The sequence below is a fragment of the Cavia porcellus genome, unplaced genomic scaffold (genome assembly GCF_034190915.1).
Source record: "Cavia porcellus strain 051 isolate PalLab524CR breed Dunkin Hartley unplaced genomic scaffold, mCavPor4.1 scaffold_21, whole genome shotgun sequence".
Lineage (NCBI taxonomy): Eukaryota > Metazoa > Chordata > Mammalia > Rodentia > Caviidae > Cavia > Cavia porcellus.
The window spans coordinates 46,763,656-46,777,637 of NW_026947504.1; the positions used below are offsets into that span (position 1 = coordinate 46,763,656).

The 13,982-nt window shown below is 42.2% G+C and overlaps 1 protein-coding gene across 1 annotated transcript in view; it reads right to left on the reverse strand.

The window, feature by feature from the left end:
- Nucleotides 1-1,452: 1,452 nt before the first annotated feature.
- Foxo1 (forkhead box O1) overlaps nt 1,453-13,982 on the reverse strand; it is a 105,886-nt gene continuing 93,356 nt past the window's right edge. The window contains exons 2-3 of the mRNA XM_063232661.1: nt 5,072-6,420; nt 1,453-4,630 (exon numbers count right to left, since the gene is read on the reverse strand). Coding sequence (XP_063088731.1) covers nt 5,086-6,420 — 1,335 coding nt within the window. The 3' untranslated portion in view covers nt 1,453-4,630; nt 5,072-5,085. The remainder of the gene's footprint in view (nt 4,631-5,071; nt 6,421-13,982) is intronic.

The window sequence follows — 13,982 nt, forward strand, 5'->3', positions numbered from 1 at the left end:
ATCAGAGTAATTTTTACACCAAAATAAGTCAAATAAAAATTATAGTAAAACTATTATGAATACACTCATTTTAGAGGCTTCAGCCCAGCTACAGTTCCCAGCCTCGCAGGAAGCACTATGAAATGACAGGTTCAACATGTAGGTGACAGCTCATACTTCAAAGCCTGCCACTTAGTGTACTTCTTGGTGCATCTCTCCATCTAGCTAGCTGAAACACACCAACCATCTAAAGTTAACTAGCATTACCATAGTGACAGGTTATCTCAAACAGAAAAACTAGGTCAAGACAAAGTCCTCCGGCTTGACTGGCTCACTGGTCAAGAAATAATCCTGGGTATGCATCCCAATTCTACTGTCATCTCTGGCCAGAGCAGAAGTATTCCACCCATCTATATTATGGGAACAATATATCTTTGTATTTAAAATACCTGAATAGCTCTGGCCAGAGATCCTGGTGAGGAAGTCCCTCAGCCTAGAGAGCTGAGCACCAAGCTCTGCCCATGGGATTTACCAGGGAGGCTTCCCTGCTGGGTTGCTTGCTGCCCCTAACCAAGAAATGCAAAACCTGGGGACATTTTGTATAAATGCACTGAGGATCACGAAGAGGCAGCAGTTTTGAGTTCTGGCTGTATAATCGAGCCCCCCCCCCCACCTCCACCCCTGCATGTGAACTAGATGAGCAGTTTTCAAGCTGATCTCTTCAGCCTTAGATCAACCCAGAAATAAGTATTTCCACACCCTGAGTTTCTGATTAATGTCTTTTAAAAGACAGGGTCCCACTGCAGCAAGAGGGGAAAAAACCACCCTGAAAGTCTGACCTGGTGTCTAAACAGACAAAACATGACATCAATCTATTTTCTTGTTACTACAACTCATTCCCTTGCTTGCCCGGCACCGAATGAGAAGAAAGCTTTAAGGCTGGCTTTGGCTTTGTTTTAAATTACATTTTAGCCACACAAATGGAATCCTATGTCATCTTTCAGATGTTTTCTGCAAAGAACTAACAGGAACTTCAGGACTGCAGTCATTGGAAGGACTGATCCTCCTTCAGCAAAGCGTGCAGCCACAACAGGGCGCGTCAGGCCTTGGAAAGGTCTGGTAACATTCACATCCAGGACCCTTCTAAACTTGCTTTTACTTGATTTCTGCCTCTTAACAGTCTATTCTGATGTAGGGTTTAATATGCCTCAGGATCACTGGACTAGATGAAGTTTCAGACATTCTAAAGATAAAGTGCTCCAAGATTGACTGTTATCACGGATTGTACTATGCTTTGTCTCCAGGGGCAATGCTTTGATCCTAAGGAACTGTTACCCCTTTCCTCCAAAGGGAATACCAGTTTTAAATAAACCATGATACTATGGTGGACAAGTACTTGATATCTAAACAAACAAACAAATTCCTTATAAAGAGATCACTCTTAGGAAAGAAAGACACCAAACCATTTAAAGATAATTTATATACATTTATGGCTTTATACAATTATAGCAAAGATTGTTCTTGTACCTGTAAGTACATCAGCGTCATCAGGCACTTCTCAGAGTATCGAAACAGAAACATGGAATCTGCACTGTCACTAAGCTCGGTGGCAAAGGTGGGAGAGAGTGACTATCCTGACGGGACTTACACGGCCCCCAGCCACAGTGCCAGGCTGGGCCACGCCTCAAGGAGGGGCCATCAGAACACCAGGCTGCTCTGTCTGTATACAACACTGCGTGTTTTACTCATTATTCCCAAACTGAAACCACAAGAGAAATTTCTCATCTAAAATCCGTGGTAAGTTAGAAATTTTTAAGAACTCCAAGAATTTCGAGTTTTAGAGAGGTAAAGGGGAGGACTGGTAATATAAACCCAGCAGGTGAGTAAGCCCAAATTTTACTCTTTTGGGTGACTATTTCCATTTCAAGTGTCCTTATCCTCGTCTTAGGATGTTCCCTTGATTTACTGCTCACTGGGATACAACATTTGCTAATTAGCCTACAATTTGTCAGTTTGTCAAAGGAGAATTTTCCAAGTAATGCACCTATTTCCTAAATATATTCCATACATCTATATTACAGAAACAATACATCTTTATATTTAAAATATCTGAATAGCTCTATAATACAATACGCTTTTAATAACAGTACAAACTGGAGGAAATAAATCAAACAAGGCTGCATAGGTGATATCGTATGCACATTTCACAAAGCAATCATGTACAATAGTAAACTAATTACTCCAGAAAGTCAGTATTCTTATAGAAAAAGAACTCCCAGAGGCCACATGATGTTCGTTTTCAAAATAGACATCTTTCCCTGGACTTCACTGTACCCCAGAGAGCTACTCAGGATTCATGTTAGGATTTCAATCCAAAGGAAAATGGGCTCAAGAGGAAGAACTATCTTCCAAAGTCACTTCTGAAGGAGCAAGGTTTTAACAGTGATTTTAGCGGTTGCTGGCTGCCTGTGAAGAGGAGTTCTGCAGCTCCTGTCACAATGAAGTAATGGTTTATATGGGAGCAAAGAGGAAGAATGGACGGGGGAGCAGAAGTGAGCACGAGTTCTCTGACACCAAAACTTTCTATGACACAGGAGGCACTTCTTACAGAAAAATGGGTTTCTCACATTTAGGAGAGGCCAAAGAAGATGGTCAGAGGGGGTGATTTCAAGGGTTTGAAATACTGAAAATTATGGTAGAAAGTTTATCATGCAGCTGGTCTTTCAGGAACACTTGCGTTCTTGTTACATATGAGGGGAAAAACACACCAAGAGGGATGCAATGAACATACAAGAAAAAGCAGCAAGTGTGATTTGGACTGTGTACAGAGAAACCAGTCTTCTCAAGAAGACAAGAGAACCCACCACTGATCCTCCTCTCCTGATGAGCCTGGGCATTCCACATGCCTGAAACCCTAATGGAGTGAATGGGAGGCAATGCCAACTAACCTGATCTGTCCGTTACTTAGTAACTGTGAAGTATTAAAATACCATGATTGCAGTATAGTACAGGATGCTAAAGGCTAAAGAAATAGTCAAATTCTCAACCTAGGATAAAGCTTTTGAAGTCACTTCAAATCTGTAAGTTAAAGCTAGTTGGTTGGTCTTCAAATTAATTGCCCCTACTTTTAAATGAGTTCAAGTTCACTTGAAAGACAACTCTACTTAGAAATACAACCATTCTAAAACAAATCACTTTAGTTATATTTCTAACCTTCCTCCTTTAGTTTAAAACTTTGAAAGTTGGAATAAAGAGTGATGGAAAGTGAGGAGGGACACAACTCCTCAAAGCAGAGCTGCAAAACCAACCCCACCTGAACTGAAACAAAAGCACAGAGACTTTAGGGTCATTTTTGCTAAAGCACAACTCAAAATGGTTAAGCTGACCAAGACTGCCAGTTTGACGTATCAGAATTATTTTAGCTGTAGGTCTCCCTTTCTGATCTACAAACATTATGAGGCCTCCCAGAAATAACTGTAACAATGCAACATATAGGTATCTACCACAGGAGACGCTATGCAGTGCACACAGTTCACAAGATAACAGAAGCAGGTGCAATTTCTTTAAAATACATACATAAAAACATATTTAGTTCTTCTAAATACAAAATGCAAAGTGTTCATAACTATACATCACTTTCTTGCCCAAACAGGGCTAAAAACATTGAGTATGCAAGTACTAATTACAATGATTTAAGATTAGTCAGAAACACCACCAAGTAGCATCCCAAAGTATACAAACCAGTTAAGCACATATAAAATTAGTACTAATCCAGTTAGAAATACAAAATGAAAATTATGAATGCTGTCCCAGAAAATACCTATGATTCCACAAATTTACAAGCGGACAATGTAACAAAGTAGACTCTAGTTTTAAGAAAACATTGCAGTTCAATATCTATTCCAAAAATGATCTCAAGTCCCAACAATGACATCAAAAATCATTTATCTGGAAATTAGAACCATTTTAAGTGTTTTTACAAATTTGCAAATAACAAAATAAAAAAAATAGAAAAGACCTATACAAGGCTGGCGCTTAATCTATTTTTCCCCCAGAAGTTTGACAAGTCCATTGACTCAGCAGATTGGTAACAGGCTACTTGGTTCTCATGTGAATCCTGTGGCATGTGAACAGGTCCAGAGTCACTCAGTGGAGGTGTAGCAGAGCTCAGTTTTTTGTGATTCATCACTTCAGCAGAACACAGGTAGTACAAACAAATGTTTAACTTATCAAGACATGATCACAGTATTACAAAAACAGTATAAACTTTCCTTGGACCAAATGGGTATTTAAAAAAACAAAAACACACAAATACAATTTTGTATCTACTGTTTATATACAAAACCTGAAAGCATACCAGGATCCAAAAGTCTTTTCTGCAGTATATGGTGTAGTGAGTTTGGCACTTCATTGTAAAGAAATTTCCAATGGCACAGTCCTTATCTACAGCAGCACATAACCTGCAAACATTAGGCAAACATCCTGTACAGGAAAAGTAACTTTGCTGCCAACTCTGATGAAAAGAAAAAGGAAGAATTTTTTTTTTTTTTTTTTTTTTTTTAAATCAAGAAAACCAGAAGGATGGGTGAAGGACATCTTTGGACTGCTTCTCTCGGTTCCTGCTGTCAGACATTCTGAATGACTCTGTAGCCTAGGAAAAAGCATACACACAATGAAAATACAGTCAAACTAAAATCAATTCATTTAACAAACAAGGGTGACAGACATATGTGGGAGGTAGAGACCTTTCTCAAACAGCTCTAAAATCATTCAACAGCAAAAATCTTATTAAAAAAACTTCAATATTTGATTTGCATCACATATTTATTTATTGAAGAGCTACTAAAAAGATACAGCCACTAACTGTCAAAAGAAAATATTTAAAGCAGGAGGAGAAAGCTTTGCTATGGTTAAATTTGAAGGGAAAATGGATGAGCTGTAAAGAGATGGGCACAGAATGAATAATAAAAGACATTTTTCTGCAAGGGGCAGCCGGCTGACATCAAACAAGGGCTGAAGACACAAGGCAAGTTACTGGGGTCCTCTTTTAAATTCAGTTTCAAAAGGCCTTTTGATACTGGGGTGAATTTACCTGCTCACTAACTCTTAGCCCGACACCCAGCTGTGTGTCGTCGTCTTGACACTGTGTGAGAAGCTTTGGTTGGGCAACACATTGTCAAAGTTAAAATCCAAGGTGTCTCCATCCATGAGGTCATTCCGAATGATGGACTCCATGTCACAGTCCAAACGCTCAATAAACATTCCATCCAAGTCACTTGGGAGCTTCTCCTGGTGGAGAAGGCCCATCCTGCCATAGCCATTGCAGCTGCTCACTGAAGAATAGCCCAGAGCATTCATCTGCATGGGATGGGAAAGAGGCACTTGTAAAGGTGTCTTCACTGGGGTCAGACGGCTCATACTTGAGGTATGAGGCATGGTGTTCACTGCATGGGGCAGGGAGCGCCCGTTTACTGCAGATGTTGGCTGGGCATGTCCAGGGTGGGTATGGGAGTTGGGATTCATCATTTTGTTATGAGATGCCTGGTTGCCATAGGTTGGCATGACCGAATTAGGGCCCATCATCACATTCTGGCCCAGGACCCGGCTATTGGGTTGAGCCACCCCAGGATCAACTGGTGACATGATGTCATTATGGGGCGGAGAGTCAGAAGTAAGTAACTCCTTTAAGAGTCCTGGGGCACAGTTATACTGATTCAATCCTCCGTAACTAGATTTGTTGTCCTGAAGTGTTTGCATAGGCATCTGGGGCAAAGGGCTCATGCTGGATTGGCCATATGTGTATTTTTGGTAGTTTGGATTGGGGGAGTTCAGACTGGTATTTGGCGGTGCAAAGGAGTAACATGTCGTTTGCTGCATCATGCTGCCAGGCGAAGACTGGGTTGAAACAGTTAATGGTGTTGGGGATGACAGAAGGTTGAGATTATCCAACAGGTTTTCCATGTTTTCAGGATTGCTTATCTCAGACAGACTGGGCAGAGTAGAAGCCATCTTGGCAGCAGACGGTGGGTACACCAAGGAGTGCACATCCCCGTCTCCCAGGTCATCCTGTTCCGTCATAATGGGGGACAGTCTCCCACTGATAGTGCTAGCATTTGAGCTAGTTCGAGGGCGAAATGTACTCCAGTTATCAAAGTCATCATTGCTGTGAGAGCCAGGGCTCGCAGGCCATTTGGAAAACTGTGATCCAGGGCTGTCCCCAGCACCTTCTTGGCCAGACTGGAGGGATGATTTTTTCTTAGCAGCTCGGCCTCGACTCTTAGCAAATTTACTGTTGTTGTCCATGGACGCAGCTCTTCTCCTAGGGGACTTTCCACTCTTGCCTCCTTCTGGATTGAGCATCCACCAAGAACTTTTTCCAGTTCCTTCATTCTGCACACGAATGAATTTGCTGTGTAGGGACAGATTATGTCGAATTGAATTCTGTAAAGCAAAAAAATGTCATGTTAGAAGTACAATACTTAAAAAAAAAAAAAGAAGTAGTACAATACTTATCCACTTGGAAAGCTTAGCATTCAACACGTATCACATGGAAGACAAGTAACATTTTAAGAGTTCCTGGTACAACTTTCAATTGAAACACTTATTAAAGCTCCAGACCCACTACAAACTCCAGACCCACTACAAAAGACCACAAACTGATATACGAACAACCGTATCATACATTAAAAATAGTATCTAAGTTAAATAGGCATGATTAGAAATACCTTCTTTTATACAGTTATGTTTTATGGGCAGATTACAGAATTGGCTTATAAACCAACTAAGTTTTACTCAGTCACAGTGCTATGCAAATAAAAATCTGTTTTAAAAGTGCCATCAAAACCTTTTTTCATTCTACTACTCCTAAAACTCCCAATTCTCCACAGAAGAAACATGCCATTTGTACAATGTGACAGGTCCTATACTACTGGACCCACATGATTATGGAAAAAAAGATGAAATCAGTTACTTCTAACAAGAGAATTAAAAACCTTAAAATTGTAAGATCTAGAATGATTTATACCTTCAAAGTCCATTAGGCAAATACAAGTAAATAATATGAAGAAAATGATCATTTTATTTAAAAAAAAAAAAAAAAAAAAAAAAAACCTAACCCTAACTCTGCTCTAACCCAAACAGCTGAAGTACATCAACTCCATGACACTGCGTGAAGGGTTACACCTTGTCCAAAAAGACAACTACAGACAGGGAGTAGGGTGCAGAACATAATTCTAAGGCAAGCTTCTACACTTCTTTTCAGGGCGCTGTGGGCAGAAGTTTAACAATGTTACACATAAAAATTCACAACTAACAAGCATGTGGCACAAGGGGCCACGGTCTGTAAGGGTTCAGCTGCAGACAAAGAAGCCCAAATATGATTCTCCTAACTCAACACACAGCCAGACATCTGACACCGGGTTGGGTCTGTGGAACACTTCTGGAAAAACAATATGAGCTCCTGAGAAAGAAGAATCTATCAGTCTTAGCAGCTTTTGCCCCAGCACAGTTACTACCCAGTCATTCAGCAGCCTTATCGTGTGTGAGAGCAGAATTCTGGGTACCTCAGACCAATGGGGAAGGAGCTGTATACATGGCTCCCAGGCTTTCTTGCCCTCCTCTGCCAACTGACCAAGCACTTTGCTTGCCTGCAGCACCTCTTCTGGACCACAAAAAAGCCTCCGCTTGAATTTGTGGTCACTTAGGGAAGCAGCCACAATGCCCACATCCTCATGCTGTTGTCATGGGACAAAGATGCCCAAGTGCCAACCACTGTGCCAGAACATAATCTCTGCACAGCAGGTCAGGGCCAGGCCCCTCTGTGACACTTAGTTCACATCTTTTCCTACTGAAAGGAAGTAGGAAGATGAAAAGGGGCTTGGAGATCTCACTTTCTACAAAGAGATGAAACAGTCAGAAAGAGGCCCGACAGGGCTGAGAAAATGACATTTCAAAATGTCTTCTGACCCTTGTACTAATCCCGCCTACGGATTACAACACAACTGCCCTTCTGCCAGGGCAGACAGTGAGCGCGTACCAGACGTGGCCCAACAGGAGTGTGCAGCAGGATGCTGGGCAGGTGTGCAGGGACACGGCAGGAATGGTCTCCTGTTCCTAAGACTTCCCTCTTCCTTCCCTCCTTTTGATCTACACCCAAAGCAAAACAAGCTGTGAGGACATGGTCTACACAGAATCCCCCAAAGACACTAAGGAATGCATTTCTCTCATATCCTATTTCATTCCAAAGATTCCCCAAATCTCACGGGAAGGCACTGACACATGTGCACACACACATACATGCACGCATGCTTACAAAGTCACAGCGTCATGTGCTGTGTCCACCAACACAAGCAGCCCAAACTCTCCTTCCCCCCTAAAGGTGGCAGTCTGTGCTGGGCAGAGCTGGAATGCAGCCACGCACTGCACCCTGGGGCCAGTCTACATCCCGAAGTCTGGGCATATACACACTATTTGCTCATGACAGTTTTGTTCTTTGGACACAATAGACACACAGATAAGCTCCAGTGAAACCTCTGGAGGAGAGGAAGCTTGGCCCTTGTTCCTGTCACATTTAATTAATAAAAGGGGGAGAATGATCTTCTCAGATAGCAGCTTCCTGGTTGTCTGCACTGACTTGGGCGGAGGGGTGCTGCTCTACAGCCCCAAGATGGTTCTGTCAGACACACTGGCAAGTGCGACTGGGGGCCTTTTTAACACGACTACAGAAGACGTAATAATGAAATCTTTACGCAAGTTCAAGAACATTCACTAACTCGAGTGGGATATATACGAACTACTTAAGATTTTTTTTGTTTTGTTTTAAGGTTATAGCAATCCCTTACTTATCAAAACATCACACTACATATTTTTCTAAGAGGACATTTCAGGTCACTGAGTAACAGAGCTGTCTACTGCCTTTGCCAACAATTAAAAAAAATTTTTTTCCGAACAGGAAAAGGTTTGCTGTGCAGAGCTCGTTACATAAATTCCTGTTTTTCACACAGCCAGCAGAACATTAAAGAAGCCATGATTTCTGAAGGGGCATGATTTGGAGGTGACTCCTTTGAAAATAAAGGTCACTAGTACTGACATTTGTGTCTTGTCTGCTGGATGCAGCAGAAACTGAACAAGCAGTACCAGCACAGGACACTGCATCAGAGCTGCCATGACTGCTGGGGCTCTGAGATACTCTGCTCCTGGCTTTCCAACTATTGCATGAGCAAAGAGGTAGGGGACAAGGACTAACGTTAATGCACCTTCACTCACTCACCCAAATCTTATTTCTGTGGCAGTGGGAGAAAAAGCCACGTCAACCAGTCTCCTCTCCACTATCTGCAGCCACAACATTCTGCTGAAGTTCAGATGGCTCTCAAGGCCCACTCACAAGCCTCTGCCATCCATCTGCAGACTGGCCACCCCAAGCAACACAGCACTTTCCTTAGGAAGCCTGACCCAACAACTTCTCCCATGGATAAGGAGTGGGGTGGGGATGGGGGGCACCCCAGACATGGTTTGTTGTACCATTTACAACACTTGAATGTCTATTCTCTGCCCTCTATAGATCGGATTCCAAGTTCTTTTAAAGGCAAGGTGACAAAATTTGTTCTTAATGTCTAACGTCATACATGTTCTGCACGTATTTTCAACAAATATCTGTTGACTGACATCCTGGAAACAACCCTGTTACGGTGTGATGTCTAACTACACACCTCTGATCCATCCATTCATGTACTAAATCTTGCTAGCTCCTGTTTATTGGAAGCATCTCTCAATAAGCCATCGCATCCTTGCAGCTGAGTATCATGGGACCCTTGCTTACTCACTACAGTTTGAGTGCTGTGTGTGCTTCCAGGAGTGTGTCCAGCTCCCCCCACAATGAGCACTGTTCACAGGAGCACAGAGACCTTGGCTGTACTCTGGTACTCTGAATCCTCACAGTGACATCAAGTAAGTACCAAACATCTGTTGAAATGGATTCATAGCTCCAACACTGACATGGTTTTGAAAGGATGAAATAGGAGCATGCATGTAAAACATTTAGCTCAATCAATATTAGTAATATTACTATTACTGCTACTAGGTTAACAGCATCTATAGAACATTGTCTGAGTTTTACAGATTTAGTCTTATTTCTTTAGAATCATACCTTCTATTATTCCCACCAACAGGAGGCTTCTAAATGTTAATTTTCTAGAAAAAAGTTGACTGCTTCAAGGACAAGTTATGGTATTTCTCTACATACCAAGCACTGTCTAGAACTAAATTCAAACACTGTAAGTCATTTGGTCAGTGTGCATGCTGGGCAGAGGCTCTAGAATCTTAAGCCTTCTTCACTGGGCTGATGCTGAGCCTGTATAACTGCACGCTTGCTGGGGCTCTCAGACTCTGGATCCAGATGTTTGAAAACTCCACAGAGCTGAGCTGCTGGGAAAGGCCACGGGGGATCTCCATGGAAGTCGTTCTGACTGAGCTCCACTGTGCTGTTCCACTGTCTGGCTAGAAGTAAGCTCTCAGGATACCAGGACCCCCTCACCATACAAGACAGAGCACATGTTAACTACCCTTTTCCAAGACCCCATTGGTCTAAGCATGCACTGAGTTGTAAGACAAAAACATTTAAAATTTTTATTTACTTTAAAATTTCCATCTCATTCTTTGAAAAGTCATAGTCAATAATGTGCTATGAAGCCAGGCACTATGGTGCACACTTGTAATCCCAGAACTTAGGAAACTGAGGCAGGAGACTTGCTGTGAGTTCATGGTGGTGCTGGGGGGAGGGGGGGAGACACATGACATGGTGAGTTCAAGGCCAGCCTGAACTACATAATGAGACCCTGTCTCAAGCAACCAAAGGGTAGTGTTATGTGATATACACATCATGTTTAAATTGTGAATGACCAGTTGTATCAAAAAGGATATGTGACTCTACATCTGTAATTCCAGCCAACTGGGAGGGTGAAGCAGAATGACCACAAGTTTGAGGCAGCTTGCACAACCCAGAAAGACTCTACCGCAAAATAAAATTTTAAGGGCTGGCCAGCACAGCACCTGCCTGGCAAGCATGAGGTTGAGAGTTCCATTCCTGGGACCCAAATAAATAAGTAAGTAATTTTAAAAGGGCAAAAATAAAGAAGTGTGTAATTCCCCCTCACCCAAAAGCATCCAGAGACTACTGGTCTATTCTAGTAGACTTTTAGGTACCTGAAAGAACATGTGAGAGGAAGAAAAAGCCCAGTCCAGAAAATTCTTGTCTCTCGTCACTCCCAACCCCACTTAAAGGAACCCTTAAAGAAATGGGCTGATCCCGGCCTCTGCTTACAGCTCTACTCCTGCCATGAGAGCCAAGCCTGCCCTCCTGCCTGGCCACCGTTCTCCCCGTGTGCCCTGGCGCTTTGACCCTCCAAATGCTGCCTTCTGACCTGAGCTCTGGCTCAGAGGCACCCAATCTGGTCCGCTTGTCAACCTGTGCACAAGCACCAAGGTCAGTGAGGCCTCCCGCTGCCTCACTTGCTCTGCTTTTCTATTTGCTTGGCAGCTGGGCACGGTGTCCAATCAAAAACATAACATTCCAGCAGCTTAAACGAATGCTCACCAACTTCTGACTGTTGTACCTCACACATGCACAGCATGTTTTACTTTATAGTTTGCTGCAGTCAATACACCGTACTCTGTTCCTTGGCACAGCCCTACAAAATAGGTATTATTGGCTCCGTTTCAGAAACGGAAACTGAGGCACATAAAAGAGCTCCAACAAAAGTTATATGATTCTACCTGTAACATTGCAGCTACAAAACTATCTCTTTGAATGCATCATTAAGGACCCAATATTGAAATTATATATACACACCTTGATGAAACAAAAATAATTCTGTTAACTAGTTTATAAAATTCATTTTCTGCCTAAATGTGTAATATGCTTATTCAAGATATTGTACTTTTACTCCAGTGGGTTCTTCTTTATGGAGGGAACCATTACAGCTGAAATACAGGTTTCAGATCTACACACTAATGTAAACATAGAGGCTATGAGGCCTCACGAGGAGAGGAAAGGTCCTCAGAGATCCTCAGCTACCTCAACTGCCACCCACTGGTGTGAGAGCATGTGTAGGCAACAGCCACCAGATCCAGCAGAAAGGACTTCACACTAGGAGAATGGAACATATGACTAAACAGACTCATTCTAGAAATTCTTTCAAAATGCTACACAAACTAGACTTTTCCAAAGCATGTCGAATTTCTGTGAACTTTCTCAGTGCGTGCAGCTGTTCCACAGATTCCCAGCATGGCTTTTATTCCTCCTCCTGCTTCCTGTCTTTATACCGTCTCTTCCTATACTTCAACAAATGAAAACAAGCTAACAAGAAAGTAGGAAAATACTTATTCTACACACGGTTCCCATTAGAGCTGCTAATAAAACAACAACTTTTAAAAGTAATTCAGTATGCTTGCAAACAGAAGGAAAGCATGTGACTTTTAGTGAATGGTTGTTTTTTTCCCCAATGGTTGCTTTTATAAGTGATGTCAATAGACACATTATCAACACACAATACAGAGTGATTTAAAAGGTGTTGTGTCAAAAGATCTGCCACGGATGATAGCTCAACTATGCTTATACTTGATCCTTCCATAGAGCTCTTTCTCACTCTACTTCTCACATACACATCCTGAAGACCACTCTGTTTGCACTGAGATTCTGTCCTTCTCTAGTGATCTCAGAACTATGGATGGAGACCTGCAGTCTCATAACTCTGGAAGGCACTGAAGGGGTCATCTGGTTCTACTCTTGTCTTATGTTGGGGAAAATAAGAGTTCTGAGACACTAAAATGCAGATAGAAAGCTTTTGGATATTCATTACTAAGCATGCAGGGACCCTCTACCAAGGAATCCCACTGTAGGTGTAGATTCTCAAACCACGGTTCAGACACATTTATGTCTAAACTGCTTCATGTTACTCACATCATTCCATAGAAGGAAAACAGGACATGAAAGCAGCCTCTACTGAGCAAAGGATGTGCGAGATTATGCTCTCTTTTAAAATAGTATTTTTAAAAAGGTAAGAACTCACGGATGTCATGAAAAGTCTCATGTATCTTGGCATCTACAAGTGGGCCAGACGCTAAGGAAAAACTAGCTCTGGAGCCAGTCATGACTGGGCCAACTCTGAGTGAAATCACTGGTCTCACTGCAGTTCTGCTCTGACAGCTACATAAGAATCCTGAGTGTCACACAGGACTACAAAGGACCAAATGGTGTGGCACAATGGAAGTGCTCAGTCCATCACCGGACGCAAGGTTAAGGCAATAATCACTGGCTACTCTGTTATAGGAAGTAAATGAATGCATAAACAGGAATTTTAAGCCACAGTGAATGGTTCCAACTTGATTAAGTCATTCATCACAAATTTCCTGTTTAATAGGCTTCCTCAAACTTTTTCCATGTCCTCACAACTGAACTGTAATCTTTGACTTAGAGAAAAATTGTTTGCTTTATCCCAGGAATATTGCAGGTTTTAAAAATGGAGGGTTTAGCATTTTCTGTTATCTTTCCTATAACCTAAGTGGGAAAAAGTTATGTCCAAGAAGTTCTTCAAGGAGAAGGAAACATATCAGTTCACTACTGAGAAATCACGTGCAGGTTGCTCTTTCTCCAGCACTAGCTGCTCCTGATCATTTAGCTCACAAAGAACGAACTCCAAGAGGAGAAGGAGAAGGAAGTTCATGAACATACAACATACTGTAGGACAAAACGGTGAAGTGAGTTACACAGAACAAGTGAGGGGTGCCAAGAAACAAAAAAGGAAGGTGGGAGGTGCCCCGGCCTGCAAGACTGGGGGAAACAGAGGATTCAGTGGAGAAGCAAAGAATGCAGAGGTCTGCCAGATCTTTACCGGCCAAAGGCTTACGCAAAAAAAACACTTCAGACCTAAGCGGTCCCAAAGGAAACTCCTACACCAAAAGAAGCTACAGCTTTGGGAAAAGGACAAAGCCTTTAATTTTCAGACTGT